Source organism: Bufo gargarizans, chromosome 1 (assembly GCF_014858855.1).
Source record: "Bufo gargarizans isolate SCDJY-AF-19 chromosome 1, ASM1485885v1, whole genome shotgun sequence".
Classification (NCBI taxonomy): Eukaryota; Metazoa; Chordata; class Amphibia; order Anura; family Bufonidae; genus Bufo; species Bufo gargarizans.
In genome coordinates, this window is record NC_058080.1 from 373472665 (window position 1) to 373491548 (window position 18884).

The 18884-nt window shown below is 41.4% G+C and overlaps 2 protein-coding genes across 2 annotated transcripts in view; one reads left to right on the top strand and one right to left on the bottom strand.

Annotated features, from left to right (window-relative positions):
- LOC122931000 (kelch-like ECH-associated protein 1A) overlaps positions 1 to 18470 on the bottom strand; it is an 80659-nt gene extending 62189 nt beyond the window's left edge. The window contains exon 1 of the mRNA XM_044284840.1: positions 18419 to 18470. The gene's annotated coding sequence lies outside the window, so the exon portion shown is untranslated. The remainder of the gene's footprint in view (positions 1 to 18418) is intronic.
- LOC122927348 lies at positions 13432 to 16672 on the top strand. The gene is made up of 2 exons (XM_044279113.1): positions 13432 to 14142; positions 16486 to 16672. Exons 1-2 carry the CDS (start codon positions 13432 to 13434, stop codon positions 16492 to 16494), a joined length of 720 nt encoding a protein of 239 aa, XP_044135048.1. The 3' UTR covers positions 16495 to 16672.
- Positions 18471 to 18884: the final 414 nt, after the last annotated feature.

Consider the following 18884-nt stretch of genomic DNA (forward strand, 5'->3'; position numbering starts at 1 on the left):
GGTTTAAGCCGGCTGAGCCCGCGAGACACCAGTATTATGACTTACTCCACCTTTTGCAAAAGTGTCTACAGCCTGATGTGCTGAGTCCCACGGCTATGATGGATAGACTATTTCCTGACATATTCTGGAGGGCGCTGCCACCCCCTCTCCAGCACTGGATCAGCCAGGTATCTCCTAAAAATGCCCGGAAATGGTGGACCTGGTGGAACGCTATGAGGGCACCAAAAAACGGTGTGGGAGACACTCAAGCGGAGGTGCTGCTGGACTCAAGGAGCTTGGTGATCCTGGTAAGGGCTACTCTGGTGCGGTCTGCTGAGTATACTGGCCGGAAAGTTGGGGTGATGTGCATTCATGGAGACTTGAAAGACTACCCCACTGCACTGGTGTCTCTAACCACGGTGGCTGGCAGGTGGACCCACAAATTGGCAGTCGCCACAAATCTCCACTATGAACTCATAATAGAGAGAGACTTTCCAGGTTTCCCTGCCCTATGGCCGGTTGTGAGAGTTAAGGATACTCTTGAGACAGGATTAAGCCCAGGAGATTGGGATTGTTCAGGGGAGCGGCCAGAACCCTGGGAAGTTCGTCAGCAGGGACACGGATGTGTTCTCAAACCTCCCTGGACGCACTTCCATAATCCAGCATGACTTGTCACTGAGCCTCAGGCGAAACTCTGGTTGAAACCATACCGGGTACCCGAGGCTCGTCGACAGGCCATCTTTGAGAAAGTACAACTAATGCTGCAACTAGACATCATCGAGGAGTCTAGAAGTGAGTGGGCCAGCCCTATAGTGCTGATAGCTAAACCGGATAGCCAAAGTTCGACGTGTATCCCATGCCCCATGTAGACGAGCTGATTGAGAGGTTATTTTTATGTTTTGGACCTCGCCAAAGGATACTGGCAGGTACCCTTAACGGAGGCTGCCAAAGAGAAAACAGCCTTCATCATACCGGAGGGGCTGTACCAGTATAAGGTGTTACCCTTTGGTCTGCATGGCACCCCCTCCACTTTCCAAAGGCTAATGGACATTGTGCTGCGACCACATCATCGGTACGCTTCGGCTTACCTGCATGAGATTGCCATCCACAGTACCGACTGGGAAAGTAACCTGTCCAAAGTGCAGGCTGTCGTAGACGCCCTTTGAAAAGCTGGATTAACCGCTAACCCCCAAAAATGTGCGATAGGGTTAGAGGAGACAAAATACCTGGGGTATGTCATTGGGCAAGGAGTGATTAAATCCCAAGTAAACAAAATAGAGGCAATAAAAAATTGTCCCCGACCTGTCACCACTAAACAAGTAAAGTCGTTCTTAGGAATGATAGGCTATTACATGAGATTTGTTCCCCACTTTGCCACTATAGCTGCGCCCTTGACAGAGCTCTTGAAGGGACGAAAATCAGTGATGGTTCGCTGGGATGAGCGGGCGGAAGATACTTTTTCCACTTTGAATTCGGCCCTGTGCGGGTCATCGGTTTTGGTGACTTCCGACTTCAATAGGGAGTTCATGGTACAGACAGATGCGTCCGAAGTAAGCCTGGGTGCTGTACTCTCTCAGGAAGTCAACGTGGGAGGAGCATCCCGTTGTCTTTTTAAGCTGCAAGCTCACCCCAGCCAAAACCAGGTATAGTATAGTGGAGAGAGAGTGCCTGACTATCAAGTGGGCACTCGAGTCTATCCGCTACTATTTGTTGGGGAGAAAGCTCCGCCTGGTGACTGACCACTTCTATCTCAAGTGGATAAGCCAGACCAAAGAGAGAGATGCCTGAATCACCAGGTGGTTCCTGTCCTTACAGAACTTTAAGAACAGGTGTTCACCCACTCAGGGTTGTACAAGGGGGGGGGGGGGTGTATTTAAGAAGGTACCTGGAATCATCGTGGATGGAAGGTATGTGTCACCAAGGTTCCTGGCCTCGGTGAAGTAAGAGCTGATATTTTATGTTTCAGCAGCAACTATTGCTAATTGACATTTTGAGATTTAGCATGGCTGTCATAGCTGATCTGGGTAGGCTCTTACTGGGAGTAGTCAAAGTGCTGGGTGGGTGACTACTCCCCGTATTCCAGGCCGGGTTTTGCCAGGCATTAAAAACCAGCCAGCACTGCCAGGCGTGGTGTATTTACCTCCCTCTGACAGTGGAGCTCAGGAGTCTGTGTGCTGTGAACTGATGGCTGTGCTGGGATTTAAGGTTTGAGCCGTGCTGGAGGACTCAGGCCCCTCTAAAGGCGAACAGGCCGCCTATGGACTTGATGAGGCTGAACTGTTAACAGGGTCTAAATTAACCACCCAGGAGAAAAGGTGACTTTTATTGTTTATGGACCAAGCCACCTGCGTTTTGTGATACACCTTATCTGCATTTTGTTATACACCAGTGTGTGAATAAACACAGCTGTTTGATTCAAGAACTGTGTACTTTGCCTCTATACTGCATCCGCTAGTCCTAACTACCAGAGCGAATCCCCACAGTATCCATAGCATAACATTTAATAACTTACATGAACAAAACAGATTTTCTATTGTAAGGCATGCCTTTCTCAGCTTGGTCCTTGGGTCCATCTGGTCCTGGGCAGTAAATTGCTGGCTAAGTAGTGCTGATAATATTGTTTCTGGTGTTTTGACTAAGAGACATAGGAAGATATGGGACTGCATAGGCATTCAGCCCAGGAGCAGGTCCAGAAGTCTAGTCATACATGGAACTAGAGCTGTGAGGTGTTTGATAACTTTCTGACATATGGGCTCATACCCAGGGCCCTTCCTTCATGCACTTTCTATAATAGTGGTGTCTTCTTGTATGTCAAAAGGGTCTTTGGTCCCCTCAGGCTCCAGGGCCTGGTAGTGACTGCTACCTCTGCATCCCCTATAGATATGCCCCTGCTTGTACCTGGGTGTCTATGTACTTAGGTTGATGAGGTGCAGGGACCTAGTGCACTCTGGTGTGTGAAGGAGGATCAAGATGCTATTTGGGTAATATCTTGTACTAACATTGGAGGTGAGATGTTGCAGAAGAATTTGTGCCTCATTATTCTGGAGAAATATCTGCACAGTCAAGAATATTTTCTACTGTATCACATAAAAGGTTAGTATATAAAATGAGAATGCTCGGACTGGGAGAAAACGTCTAAGTGGGTAAGTAACTGGCTCGATGATAGAAAACAGAGGGTGGTTATTAATGGTACATACTCAGATTGGGTCACTGTCACTAGTGGAGTACCTCAGGGGTCAGTATTGGGCCCTATTGTCTTGAATATATTTATTAATGATCTTGTAGAAGGCTTGCATAGTAAAATATCAATTTTCGCAGATGACACTAAACTGTGTAAAGTAATTAACACTGAAGAGGACAGTATACTACTACAGAGCGATCTGGATAGACTGGAGGCTTGGGCAGATAAGTGGCAAATGAGGTTTAACACTGACAAATGTAAGGTTATGCACATGGGAAGGAATAATGCAAGTCACCCGTACATACTAAATGATAAAACACTCGGTAACACTGACATGGAAAAGGATCTAGGAATTTTAATAAACAGACAAACTAAGCTGCAAAAAACATTGTCAGGCAGCTGCTGCCAAGGCCAATAAGATAATGGGTTGCATCAAAAGGGGCATAGATGCCCGTGATGAGAACATAGTCCTACCACTTTACAAATCATTAGACCACACATGAAGTACTGTGTACAGTTCTGGGCTCCAGTGAACAAAGCAGACATAGCAGAGCTGGAGAGGGTCCAGAGGAGGGCAACTAAAGTAATAACTGGAATAGGGCAACTACAGTACCTTGAAAGATTATCAAAATTAGGGTTATTCACTTTAGAAAAAAGACGACTGAGGGGAGATCTAATTACCATGTATAAATATATCAGAGGTCAGTACAGAGATCTATCCCATCATCTGTTTATCCCCAGGACTCTGACTTTGACGAGGGGACATCCTCTGCGTCTGGAGGAAGGAAGGTTTGTACACAAACATAGAAAAGGATTCTTTACGGTAAGAGCAGTGAGACTATGGAACTCTCTGCCTGAGGAGGTGGTGATGGTGAGTACAATAAAGGAATTCAAGAGGGGCCTGGATGTATTTCTGGAGTGTAATAATATTACAGGATATAGCTACTAGAGAGGGGTCGTTGATCCAGGGAGTTATTCTGATTGGAGTCGGGAAGGAATTTTTTATTCCCCTAAAGTGAGGAAAATTGGCTTCTACCTCACAGTTTTTTTTGTGCCTTCCTCTGGATCAACTTGCAGGATGACAGGCCGAACTGGATGGACAAATGTCTTTTTTCGGCCTTATGTACTATGTTACTATGTTACAATCAAAGTTTCAGTATTTTGGTTTTGCACATCCTTTTGTGCATATAAGGAGATCCTCTATAACCACTTTAGGCTACTTTCACACTAGCGTTCGGGTGTCCGCTTGTTAGTTCCGTTCAAAGGCTCTCTCAAGCGTCCCCGAACGCTTCCGTCCAGCCCTAATGCATTCTGAGTGGATGCGGATCCGCTCAGAATGCATAAGTCTGGCAACGTTCAGCCTCCGCTCCGCTCAGCAGGCGGACACCTGAACGCTGCTTGCAGCGTTCGGGTGTCCGCCTGGCCGTGCGGAGGCAAGCGGATCCGTCCAGACTTACAATGTAAGTCAATGGGGACGGATCCATTTGAATATGACACACTATGGCTCAATTTTCAAACGGATCCTTCCCTCATTGACTTTCAATGTAAAGTCTGGACGGATCCGTCTGAGGCTACTTTCACACTTAGAAATTTTTTAACAATATAATGCAGACGGATCCGTTCTGAACGGAGCCACCGTCTGCATTATATGAGCGGATCCGTCTCAGACGGATCCGCTCTGAACGCAAGTGTGAAAGTAGCCTTACTTAAACTAATGCAGCTTTTAGAACCTTTAATTTTGCTACGGTTGTAGCATGCGCACATTGGGGGAGATTTATCAAGGCTGGCGTTCCCATATGCCAGTCTTGATCTGTCTGCGCTGGAGTAGGACGCACCATATTTATTAAGAAGCAAATGCCTTTTAATAAAGTAGTTGCATCTTTGGCAGTCCGTGCTTCAGAAACACAAGTTTATTCCAGCTAGGGGCTAGCCCATCCTTGAGCTATAACCAACACTAGGGCTGCAGCTATCGATTATTTTAGTAATCAAGTATTCTACTGATGTTTTCTATAAAAACTCATCAGCCCCCCTGCCATCAGTCTCCTCCCCCCAGTGCCATCAGTTGCTCCCCTCGTTGCCCCTCCAATGCAATTAGTTCCTCCAGCAGTGTCACCAGTTCCCCCTCCAATGCCACCAGCTCCTCCCCCAATGCCACCATCTTCCCCCACTACCCCTCCTAGCCATCAGTGCCCAGCCACAGCACCAGTGAACTTAAAATACTTACCTCTCCTGTAGGTGTGCTGCCGACACTCCAGAGATCTTCCATCCTCTTCGTCACGCACTGCACTGGGACCTGACTTCAGACAGCATCAGGTCATAGTGTGTGCTTACGTGCACTATTTTCTAAAGATGTGTGTACATCAGGATCCAGTGTGACGCTGTGCGAGCCGGCGGGTGACCACAGTGTGTGAGTAATAGCAAGCTCTTCACTCCGTGGTCACATGGCACAAACAAATTATCGATGCAAATAATTTGCATCAAGGATTTTTTTGTGTTGAGGTAATCGATTAATATGAGTAATCGTGCTAACGCCAGCCTCCTTTTCTGGCTAAAAAAGTTACAAATTATTGCACAGACATGGCGTGTGCCATAATTAGCAATTTTATTTATTTATTTTTTTGCGCCACTTTATAGATACCTTAACAAATTTCCCCCATTGTTTCTGTAGACCTCTATTTCAGCATTTTCCATCTCAGCCTTTGTTTGCAGAAAGGCGGTATGTATCTTATTAGACTCAGCTTCTGCACATGCTCATAAGCTACTCACTGAGTGGAATAATTTGAAGATTGTGGATTGGGTCATTTTATAGAATGCATGGCGGATTCAGAAAGGTGAGATGACGTCTCCTGTAATTGATTCTTTATGCTTCTTTGAACTTAGTTTAACATACTGTTTAACGTATTGGGCCCTATTCTCTTCAATATATTTATTAATGATCTTGTAGAAGGCTTGCACAGTAAAATATCAATTTTCGCAGATGACACTAAACTGTGTAAAGTAATTAACACTGAAGAGGACAGTATACTACTACAGAGCGATCTGGATAGACTGGAGGCTTGGGCAGATAAGTGGCAGATGAGGTTTAACACTGACAAATGTAAAGTTATGCACATGGGAAGGAATAATGCAAGTCACCCGTACTTATTAAATGGTAAAACACTCGGTAACACTGACATGGAAAAAGATCTAGGAATTTTAATAAACAGCAAACTAAGCTGCAAAAAACAGTGTCAGGCAGCTGCTGCCAAGGCCAATAAGATAATGGGTTGCATCAAAAGGGGCATAGATGCCCGTGATGAGAACATAGTCCTACAACTTTACAAATCATTAGTCAGACCACACATGGAGTACTGTGTACAGTTCTGGGCTCCAGTGAACAAAGCAGACATAGCAGAGCTGGAGAGGGTCCAGAGGAGGGCAACTAAAGTATTAACTGGAATGGGGCAACTACAGTACCCTGAAAGATTATCAAAATTAGGGTTATTCACTTTAGAAAAAAGACGACTGAGAGGAGATCTAATTAATATGTATAAATATATCAAGGGTCAGTACAGAGATCTATCCCATCATCTATTAATTCCCAGGACGGTGACTGTGACGAGGGGACATCCTCTGCGTCTGGAGGAAAGAAGGTTTGTACACAAACATAGAAGAGGATTCTTTACGGTAAGAGCAGTGAGACTATGGAACTCTCTGCCTGAGGAGGTGGTGATGGTGAGTACAATAAAGGAATTCAAGAGGGGCCTGGATGTATTTCTGGAGCGTAATAATATTACAGGCTATAGCTACTAGAGAGAGATCGTTGATCCAGGGATTTATTCTGATTGCCTGATTGGAGTCGGGAAGGAAGTGAGGAAAATTGGCTTCTACCTCACAGTTTTTTTTTGCCTTCCTCTGGATCAACTTGCAGGATGACATGCCGAACTGGATGGACAGATGTCTTTTTTCGGCCTTATGTACTATGTTACTATGTTACTAAGCTGCCCGATTCAGAATTAGTATGTTGGAAGCTTTACTATTCTTCTAGTGAATCTTGAGTACTACTTTTCTTCAGAACACTATTATAGTCCTGGCTTTTCATTGAATAAAAGTTCATCTGCTGTACACAGTTGTCCTAGAGCTCCATTTAGTGGTGGCACAACCATAAGCAGGCTGAGAGATTGTGGTGTTATGACTATGCAGTGTTTGCCATAATTTAGAGGCTTTAGAAGAGAGTTCATGTTTCATACTATCACAATTCTCTCTAATCTTCCAAGTAGGATTAGCTGTGCATATTTCTCACCAGATTGAAATCATTGTGTAAAACTTACACAAATAAAAAAAAGTTGACATATTAGGTATCGCCACGTCAGTAATAACCTGCTCTATAAAAATATCACATGACCTAACCCCTCAGGTGAATACCGTAAAAATAAATAAATATAAAAACGGTGTAAAAAAAAGCAATTTTTTGTCACCTTACATCACAAAATGTGTAATAGCAAGCGATCAAAAAGTTATACGCACCACAAAATAGTACCAATCAAACCATCATCTCATCACAAAACAAATGAGCCCCTACACAAGACAGTCGCCCAAAAAATAAATAAAACTACAGCTTTCCGAATGTGGAAACACTAAAAAATCTTTTTTTTCTTTAAAAAAATGCTTTGTTATGTAAAACTGAAACAAACAACCAAAAAAAGTAGTCCTATTTGGTATTGTCTCGTTCGTGAAAACCTGCTCTATAAAAATACCACATAATCTAACCTGTCAGATGAATTTTGTAAATAGCAAAAAAATAAAAACGGTGCGAAAACAGCTATTTCTTGTTACCTTGCCTCACAAAAAGTGTAATATAGAGCAACTAAAAAATCATATGTACCCTAAAATAGTACCAAAACTGACACCTTATCCTGTAGTTTCCAAAATGTGGGTCTTCAAATGTGACATGGCAGCTTATCCCAGTGAAATCTTCTTTCCAAAAAAAATATGGCATTCCTTTCCTTCTGTGCAATGCCATGTGCCCGTACAGCAGTTTACGACCACATATGGGGTGTTTCTGTAATCTACAGAATCAAGGCCATAAATATTGAGTTTTGCTTGACTGTTAAATCTGCCAAAAAAGTGAAATTCTGAAACTTCATCTTTATTTTCCATTAATTCTTGTGGAATGCCTAAAGGGTTAACAAAGTTTGTAAAATCAGTTTTGTATACCTTGAGGGGTGTAGTTTCTAAAATGGAGTAATTTTTGGGACTTTCTACTCTAGGGGTGCATCAGGGGGGCTTCAAATGGGACATGGTGTCAAAAAAACTGTCTAGCAAAATCTGCCTTCCAAAAACCGTATGGCATTCCTTTCCTTCTGCGCCCTGCTGTGTGCCCGTACAGCAGTTTACGACCACATATGGGGTGTTTCTGTAAACTACAGAATCAGGGCCATAAATATTGACTTTTGTTTGGCTGTTAACCCTTGCTTTTTAACTGGAAAAAATGGATTCAAATGTAAAATCTGCCAAAAAAAGTGAAATTTTGAAATGTTATCTCTATTTTCCTAAAGGGTAAACAAAGTTTGTAAAATCAGTTTTGAATTCCTTTAGGGGCGTAGTTTGTAAAATGGGGTGGTTTCTATTTTGTAAGCCTCACAAAGTGACTTCAGACATGAACTGGTCCTGAAAAAGTGGGTTTTAGAAATGTTCTGAAAAATTTGCATCTAAACTTCTAAGCTAGGCATCTCAAACTGCGGCCCTCCAGCTGTTGCAAAACTACAACTCCCACAATGCTCTGCTGTAGGCTGATACCTGTAGGCTGTCCGGGCATGCTGGGAGTTGTAGTTTTGCAACAGCTGGAGGGCCGCAGTTTGAGATCCCTGTTCTAAGCTTTCTAACGTCCCCAATTTTTTTTTATGACATTCACAAAATGATCCAAACATGAAGTAGACATATGGGGAATGTAAAGTAATAACTATTTTTGGAGGTATTACTATCTATTATAAAAGTAGAGAAATGTAAATTTGGAAATTTTTCAACGTTTTTGGTACATTTAGAATTTTTTTTATAAATACTTTTTTTTTTAACTCAATTTTATCACTGTCATGAAGTACAATATGTGACGAGAAAACAATTTCAGAATGGCCTGGATAAGTAAAAGCGTTTAAAGTTAAGCCTTAACCCCTTAAGGACACAGCCTTTTTACACCTTAGGACCAGGCCATTTTTTGCAAATCTGACCAGAGTCACTTTAAGTGCTGATAACTTTAAAACGCTTTGACTTATCCAGGCCGTTCTGAGATTGTTTTTTTTGTCACATATTGTACTTCATGACACTGGTAAAATGAAGTAAAAAAAAATATTTTTTTTGCACCAAAAAATACCTAATTTAACAAAAATTTGGAAAAATGTGTAAATTTCAAAGTTTCAGTTTCTCTACTTCTGTAATACATAGTAATACCCCTAAAAATTGTGATGCCTTTACATTCCCCATATGTCTACTTCATGTTTGAATTATTTTGGGAATGATATTTTATTTTTTGGGTATGTTACAAAGCTTAGAAGTTTAGAAGCAAATCTTGAAATTTTTCAGAAATTTACAAAAACCCAATTTTTAGGGACCACTACAGCTCTGAAGTCACTTTGCGAGGCTTACATAATAGAAACCACCCAAAAATGACCCCATTCTATAAACTACACCCCTCAAGGTATTCAAAACTGATTTTACAAACTTCGTTAACCCTTTAGGTGTTGCACAAGAGTTATTGGCAAATGGGGATGAAATTTGAGAATTTCATTTTTTTGCCTAATTTTCCATTTTAACCCATTTTTTTCCACTAACAAAGCAAGGGTTAACAGCCAAACAAGACTGTATCTTTATTGCCCTGACTCTGCCGTTTACAGAAACACCCCATATGTGGCCGTAAACTACTGTACGGCCACACAGCGGGGCGTAGAGTGAAAGGTGCGCCATATGGTTTTTGGAAGGCAGGTTTTGCTGGACTGTTTTTTTGACACCATGTCCCATTTGAAGCCCCCTGATGCACCCCTAGAGTAGAAACTCCATAAAAGTGACCCCATCTAAGAAACTACACCCCTCAAGGTATTCAAAACTGATTTTACAAACTTCATTAACCCTTTAGGTGTTGCACAAGAGTTATTGGCAAATGGGGATGAAATTTGAGAATTTCATTTTTTTGCCTAATTTTCCATTTTAACCCATTTTTTCCACTAACAAAGCAAGAGTTAACAGCCAAACAAGACTGTATCTTTATTGCCCTGACTCTGCCGTTTACAGAAACACCCCATATGTGGCCGTAAACTACTGTACGGCCACACAGCGGGGCGTAGAGTGAAAGGTGCGCCATATGGTTTTTGGAAGGCAGGTTTTGCTGGACAGTTTTTTTGACACCATGTCCCATTTGAAGCCCCCCTGATGCAAGAAACTACACCCCTCAAGGTATTCAAAACTGATTTTACAAAGTTTGTTAACCCTTTAGGTGTTGCACAAGATTTAATGGAAAATAGAGATACAATTTCAAAATTTCACTTTTTTGGCAGATTTTCCATTTTAATATTTTTTTTACAGTTACAAAGCAAGGGTTAACAGCCAAACAAAACTCATTATTTATGGCCCTGATTCTGTAGTTTACAGAAACACCCCATATGTGGTCGTAAACTGCTGTACGGGCACACGGCAGGGCGCAGAAGGAAAGGAATGCCATACGGTTTTTGGAAGGCAGATTTTGCTGGACTGGTTTTATTGACACCATGTCCCATTTGAAGCCCCCCTGATGCACCCCTAGAGTAGAAACTCCAAAAAAGTGACCCCATTTTAGAAACTACAGGATAAGGTGGCAGTTTTGTTGGTACTAGTTTAGGGTACATATGATTTTTGGTTGCTCTATATTACACTTTTTGTGCGGCAAGGTAACAAGAAATAGCTTTTTTGGCACCGTTTTTATTTTATTTTTTTATTTACAACATTCATCTGACCGGTTAGATCATGTGGTAATTTTATAGAGCAGGTTGTCACGGACGCGGCGATACCTAATATGTATACAATTTTTTTTATTTATGTAAGTTTTACACAATGAATTAATTTTTAAAACAAAAAAAAAGTTTTAGTGTCTCCATAGTCTAAGAGCCATAGTTTTTTTCAGTTTTTGGGCGATTATCTCAAGTAGGGTCTCATTTTTTGCGGGATGAGATTACGGTTTTATTGGCACTATTTTGGGGTGCATATGACTTTTTGATCGCTTGCTGTTACACTTTTTGTGAAGTAAGATGACAAAAAATTGCTTTTTTTACACCGTTTTTTTTTATTTTTTTTACGGTGGTCACCTGAGGGGTTAGGTCATGTGATATTTTTATAGAGCCGGTCTAAACGGACGCGGCGATACCTAATATGTATACTTTTTTTTATTTATGTAAGTTTTACACAATGATTTCATTTTTGAAACAAAAAAAATCATGTTTTAGTGTTTCCATAGTCTAAGAGCCATAGTTTTTTCAGTTTTGGGGCGATTATCTTGGGTAGGGTATGATTTTTGCGGGATGAGATGACGGTTTGATTGTTACAATTTTGGAGTACATACAACTTTTTTGATCACTTTTATTAACTTTTTGGGGAAGTAAGGTGGGCAAAATTTCAATTTCATCATAGTTTTTAATTTTTTATTTTTATGGCGTTCACCGTTTGGGTAAAGTAACATGACCGTTTTATAGATCAGGTCGTTACGGACGCGGCGATACCAAACATGTGTAGGGAATTTCATTTTTTTTTATTTTTAATCAGTGATAAATGTGTTTTTTGATTTTTACTTTATTTTCACTTTTTTTCACTTTCTTTTTGACCCTGACCCACTTGGTTCTTGAAGATCCAGTGGGTCTGATGTCTGTATAATACAGTACTGTACTCTATATCGGGTACTGCACTGTATTTTACTTACACTGAACAGATCTATGCTTTCAGCACAGATCTGTTCAGCACCATGGACAGCAGGACGCCTGAGAAGGCGTCCTGTTGCCATGGGAACCTTCCCCGTCTGCTCAGTTATGGTCAGAACTGCGCAGACGGGGAAGGGTAAGGACGGGGCTTGGGGGGCTGCCTGGGAGCTCTCTCCCTCTCCATTCGGGGGGCTGCAAAGGCACAGCAGCCCCCCGATGGGAGAGGGAGCTCCCTGCGCTGTTAACCTTTTCCATACAGCGGTCCGTACGGACCGCGGTATGGAAAGGGTTAAACGGCTGACATCGCAGCACAGATGTCAGCTATTTATACCAGGGTGCCAGCAATGTGCTGGCACCCTGGTATACCCACTAGAAACCAACGATTACGCAATGGGAGGCGGGCGGGGGATCGCGATCCCGCCTACCGCACCGCCCGCAACCCTCCCCCTGCACCTCCCACCGTGCTCAAAAAAACTCAGGGGTGCAGGGGGGAGGGATGCAGGAACATTTTTGGAATCGTAAAGTTTCTGATCCCCGCGGTCAGGGACCGCGGGGATCAGAAACTGCAGAAATCGCAGCAAACCGCAGGTCTGAATTGACCTGCGGTTTGCCGCGATCGCCGACATGGGGGGGTCACGGGACCCCCCCGCGCATTTAGCCTAGGTGCCTGCTCAATGATTTGAGCAGGCACCGGGTTCCGATCACCGGGTTCCGCTGTGTCCTTAAGTACCAGGGCACAAGGGCGTACCTGTACGCCCTATGTCCTTAAGAGGTTAAGGTGAAATATGGCAGGGTCCTTAAGTGGTTAAAGATGTATCTGGCAGTGTTTTGAACCATCGTGTTACTGTTCTGACTCAATACCTAGGCTACAGAGCAGACTCGGTATAGAATACTGAAACCAAGAACTAAAGAGGTCACTCTGCTTTTGATTGGCCTGAACTTCAGAGATGGGGTAGTTTACTGAGGGGGCAAAAAGGAGGACATAGCTTGGTGTCTGACTTTCTTGATACTTGCATCTGAGTATTTTCGATTGTATAAAGTGCCAATATCATATGTTAAAATAAGGTGCAATGCTATATTTTGATGTTGCCTTTATACTGTATGTTTACTGAAATATTCTCTTATTATCACAGTGTTTGATAAAGGTCGTATGACCGAAACGTCACAAATTGGTGAAGTTACCTAAAATAAAAACGAACACATAAGAATTTAATTTGAGTGCGGTTGTTATTCCGTTTATGTGTTAGTGTGGCTGGGAAGCCAACACAACCAGCACCACAAACCTCAAGAGATAAGTGTGCCACGTCTTATCTATACAAAGTATCACTTTCCTAGACGGTAGGCACCTATCCGGCGATGTCAAGCCTGACCTTTTCTTACAATCAAGAAGAGACTGATTCTATTCTGTCTCAAGTCACTTTACCCATAGAATTTTTACAGACTCTGGCGTCAGAGCTGAGAACACGGGATTACGAACGAGAATCCAGAAGACTATTAAATTATGAATTACACTGCGTGACTCTTGCAGAGTACGTACGAGCTCAGAGGATCCCTAGGGGTCTCCGTATGTCCACACGACCCACAATATTCAAGGAAGATAAAACTTTCTGCGATCAATTTGAACAAATATTAAACAAATGTTCCTTTGATTTGATGACATTGACCATATCATATTTGCAGAAATCTATAATATCAATTAAGGAATCTATTACTGCAGCAGAACAACAACTTAGAGCGACCCTGGCACCGGAAGCCCTTACTCAACTGCAAGACCGACTGACATCCACCCTGACAAACCATAGAAAAGAATCCGAAGCAGCAAAGAGAATTTTTTTTTTACGAGATTCAGAAGACTACAGAAACAATCGTGTATACAGATGGCAGGAATCCTACTTCTCACAAAACCGCAGGAGATCATCTTCACAAGCCTCCTCAGGTTCCAGCACAGACACCAATATGGAATCATCTCGATCAACCGGTTTTTTAGGCCGACGCTCACAAGGCAGAAACCGATACGGAGGGGGAGACAACCAAAGAGGACGAACAACAGTCACGACGCGCTCCCAGGTAAGGAAGAACCGATTGTGATTAACATTTCATCATCCCTTCTTAGTCCTGCGGAACTTATGCTACTGCAAAAAGGACTTTCATTTTGCCCGACATACAATTTCGATACCTTTCAATTAGAGATGGACCTACAAAGATTCTATCGCAATCTGAGATTGAAAGCACACTTCAGTGATAAAGCTATCACTGAAATGCCGGAACCTAAGAAGGATATTACTATCACACTTAAGTCTTTAGGTCTACGAGTAAAATCACAGTTTACCCCCCCAAGGACTAACTCTGCAATAGAGACATTTGTAAATTTGGTAAATAGAGACATCTCCACCTTTACCAAAAAGGTAAAAAGTGGGGATTATTATATTTCTCCGAATCTGTCCAATATAGAGCGCCAGACTTTGATGACACTCACTAAAAACCGTAATTTAGTGATTAAACCTGCAGACAAAGGCGGAGCCATTGTGGTTATGAACCGCACAGAGTATAGAGAAGAAATCCTACGCCAACTAGATGACAGGAATATCTATGAGAAAGTAAGCTCCAATCCGACCTTTCAGATATCATCCCTGATTCAAACGACACTTACCCATCACTCAACACAGGGTACTATTGATGATGACATCATAAAATTCCTGATAAATCAATACCCCATTATTCCTGTATTTTATACACTCCCTAAGATACACAAGACTCTTAATAAACCTCCAGGCCGTCCCATTGTGGCATCAACAGATTCAATTCTGTCCCCCCTTTCCATTCTATTAGAAAAAGTCCTTACTCCCCTAATTAAAACTACTCAGTCCTTCCTATTAGATACCAGTGCATTCCTCAATGTCATTCGAAAATTAGGTCCTCTCTTGAATCAACGTTATCTCGTTACATGGGATGTTAATAGCCTCTACACGTCCATTCACCACACCAAAGGTATCAGGGCTACTAAACTCCTCTTAGAGGAAGCCGACACACCACCTCAACTTGTCCAATTCTATTTGGATCTCCTTACCATAGTTTTGCAAAAAAACTTTTTTATGTTTGAGGATTCCTTTTATATACAGAAACAAGGAACCGCAATGGGGTCACATGCAGCGCCACCTTATGCTAATGCATATATGACAAGATTCGAGATAGAACATGTATACCCACAGGATTTTTTTAAACAACATGCTAAAATCTGGAAAAGATACATAGATGACATTTTTTGTCTATGGGAAGGCACGGAGGAGTCACTTGCAAACTTTCATTTATATCTTAATTCTATCTACCCAGAGTTACAATTCACAATACACTATGATCAGCAAAGTATTAGTTTTCTTGACACCTTGGTTCTCAAACAACAGGATGGCTCCCTACATACAGATCTGTACCGTAAACCTATGGACCGAAACAACTTACTCCATTACAGGAGCTGTCATGCACCTTCCACAAAAAAATCATTACCCAGATCACAGTTTGAGCGCATCAAAAGAATAGTAACATCAGAGGAGAATAAACAGAAAAGATTATTAGAAATGACTTCCAAATTCCAGCAGAGAGGATACCCTCAGGAAATAATCTTACCAAAACCAGATTCCAGTCCACAACCAAGAAGAGAAAATAAAAAAAGAATCCCTTTTGTACATACCTATCATCCACATTCCTACAAGATTATAAATATTCTCAATAAACATTGGAACATACTCACTCGTTCCTTCCCCAACATAGAAGAATTCCAAACACGATGTCTACCATGTAGTAGGAGACCTAAAAATTTACGTGATTGGCTTGTCAGAGCGGATATTGGCCCGAGCAGTACCACTTTACATCAGCGCCTACTTGGTAAAGCAAGACAGGGTACGTTTCCCTGTCTACACTGTGCGCAATGCTCTAATGTAATGAAAGGGGACAAAATCTATCATCCACAGACTGGTGAGTCCATCCAAATTAAGGGGTTTCACACTTGTCAATCCAATTATGTAATCTATCTTCTGAAATGCCCATGTGGGCTGATATATGTAGGGGAAACCACCCAGAATGTGAGGGATCGTATCTGCCAACATAAGTCCACTATCAGATGCGAGAACTTATTGCTCCCGGTCCTTCACCATTTTCATAAAATGAAACACAGTGTATCCCAATTGAAATTTCAGATAATAGAAAAAATTTAATTACCTAGAAGAGGAGGTAATAGACAGCAAATGCTTAAAAAACGTGAGGCATATTGGATACACAGGCTACTGAGTTTAGAACCTAAGGGGCTCAACAGAGATTATGAATTGTCCTCGTTTATTTAAACAAATGTAATGTCATTGGTATATGTGACATATAGTGGATATGATGACTAACTATCTACCCTTTTGTTTTTTTCAGATGCACTAAGAACCGGACCCCCACCAATGTTTGCCATCTTTTCCTGTATCCTTTTCTAGGTGTTGGTTCTTTTATTTCTATCTGATCCCTCCTTTTTCTCTGACCCTCATTTCTTTTCTCTCTCAGTCTCTTTCTTTTTTTCTCTTTTTTTCTCTCTTTTCCCTTTTTTTCCTTCCTTTTTCTTTGTTTTATATTTCCCTTCTTTCTCTATTTTAATTTTTCTATTTTCTCGTTTTTTCTTCCTTTACTAGCTTATTATCTTCACTTTCAATAATAAATAAAGTTTTTTCATCCCAAACTTATACATTCCACATTATTCATTCCACTTCATGCTCATCTTAAGGATTACAGACACTGGCCTATGTCTAACATTATGATCGAATCCGATGCGTTCCAAGCTGGAACGCATTGGCTACTTCCGGTCGGGGCCGGAACGTACTTCCGGTTCGCGATCTCCCGAGGATAATATAATTTTTATAGTCATACCCCACATAGTAACATTCTTTCCCTTTATAACACAAGCGATATTACATAGTACCTCCCCCGGACCTTTATAGAGACTATACTCGCCTGAGTAGATGAGGCGATATGCGTTCCAGCTTGGAACGCATGGGCACTTCCGGTTTCGGTCATTTCCTCCCGGGCCGGCTATATTAGAGTACATGCACCACCTAGCCTTAGCTTCTATATGGGTGTGGATACACCATCAGCTCTACTTCTCCTATGGTCTCTCCTCCTTCTTACGGCAACTTGGTAAGTGTTGTTTGGTCTAAATGGGGGCACCCGGTTCTATAAGAATTAGCCTCAATTGCATCTGTCTGTATTTAAAAGGTTTATTTTCACTCTGTTAATCTCAGTCTGGGACAGAGGTCGTTTCTAAATTGTAGTTTAAGCTACCTATGTCAAAGGATCGCAGACCCATTCATTTACGCATTTATGCATATTAATACATTTATAATATATATCTGTTTATAAATAGTACAATTATCCTTAATGTCGATTTACTATATACGGAGTGCTACGTTTTTGATGCTCTCGATAACTCATGTAAATGAACATGACCGTATTGCCATATTAACGGTTTTCTGTATTATTTTTGATTTTGCATTCCTTATTATTATTTTTTTCTGGATTGTTTTGATTTTTTTGATTTTCTTGATACTTGCATCTGAGTATTTTCGATTGTATAAAGTGCCAATATCATATGTTAAAATAAGGTGCAATGATATATTTTGATGTTGCCTTTATACTGTATGTTTACTGAAATATTCTCTTATTATCACAGTGTTTGATAAAACGTCACAAATTGGTGAAGTTACCTAAAATAAAAACGAACACATAAGAATTTAATTTGAGTGCGGTTGTTATTCCGTTTATGACTTGTGAGAAGGACATAGGATGCTGTTTTTCCTTATGTATATTTTGCTAGAGAATAGGAAAACTTTACTGCTTAGGGCCAGGGTATTATGACAAAAATCTTGATTAATTGAATATGTAACCTTGATTTTGATTATTGAACGATTATATGGGGGTGTGGCTTGGGGCGTGACTCAGGGGGTGGCTTAGCACAGGGTGTTATACGACACCAATGGTTTGATCATTCTGGCACATGCCTCTTAATAAATTAGTCACATCTCTGCCATAGCTGGCGTATACTTATGCAGTGCCTATGTGCTCTGAGAAAGAGAGCAGTGTCATTGCTGTGCTATGTGCTTTGCTGAGTCATCTGGATCCTTATTCAATTACATTAGATAGTTAGTTAGCTCATATATATAATACAGATAGTTAGTGGGAGATAGTCAGTGTAGGTTAGATAGTAATACAGTGTAGCTGATAGGTTCCAGTGCAGGGTCTTAGGTAGTGTGATAGTGTATTGTTCTGCCATGCACCCGAAATGTAATCAAAAACAGTGCTGTAAGGTAAAATTACTTACAGTGATCAGGAGTTCTTCTTTACAGTCACGAAAGTTGCTGACAACCATTTTCTCCAGTCTCTGGAAACTTCTAGCAGCTTGACATGTAATGTAGAAATGTAGAAAAAGTGAGCCACGCCTGTATTACTCAAGCAATACGCGCAAATTACATTGCCGATTTTCGCAATCAAGAAAATAATGACTGGAGATTGCAAATTCTAGAATGTGAAAATGTATCACGACTATTAGGCCATAAATTTGTGAAATATTGTGAAAACGAATATTGCCTATGTTGCTCAACACTACCCAATGCCCCCAAATACTATACTTGGGAAATAACAGTGTCATACAGATAGTCCACAAAGTGCTTCCAAAACTCCCACCAATAGTAATAATTCTCTCCCAGAGTGTCCTCATTAGTAGTAGTGCCCCCCACAGTAATAATAATATTGCCCCTGCAGTGATAATACTCCCTGAGAGTTGACCT

Bases quoted from the DNA above. Each gene is read 5' to 3' on its own strand.
- LOC122927348 (XM_044279113.1), top strand. From the start codon at position 13,432: ATGTCAAGCCTGACCTTTTCTTACAATCAAGAAGAGACTGATTCTATT.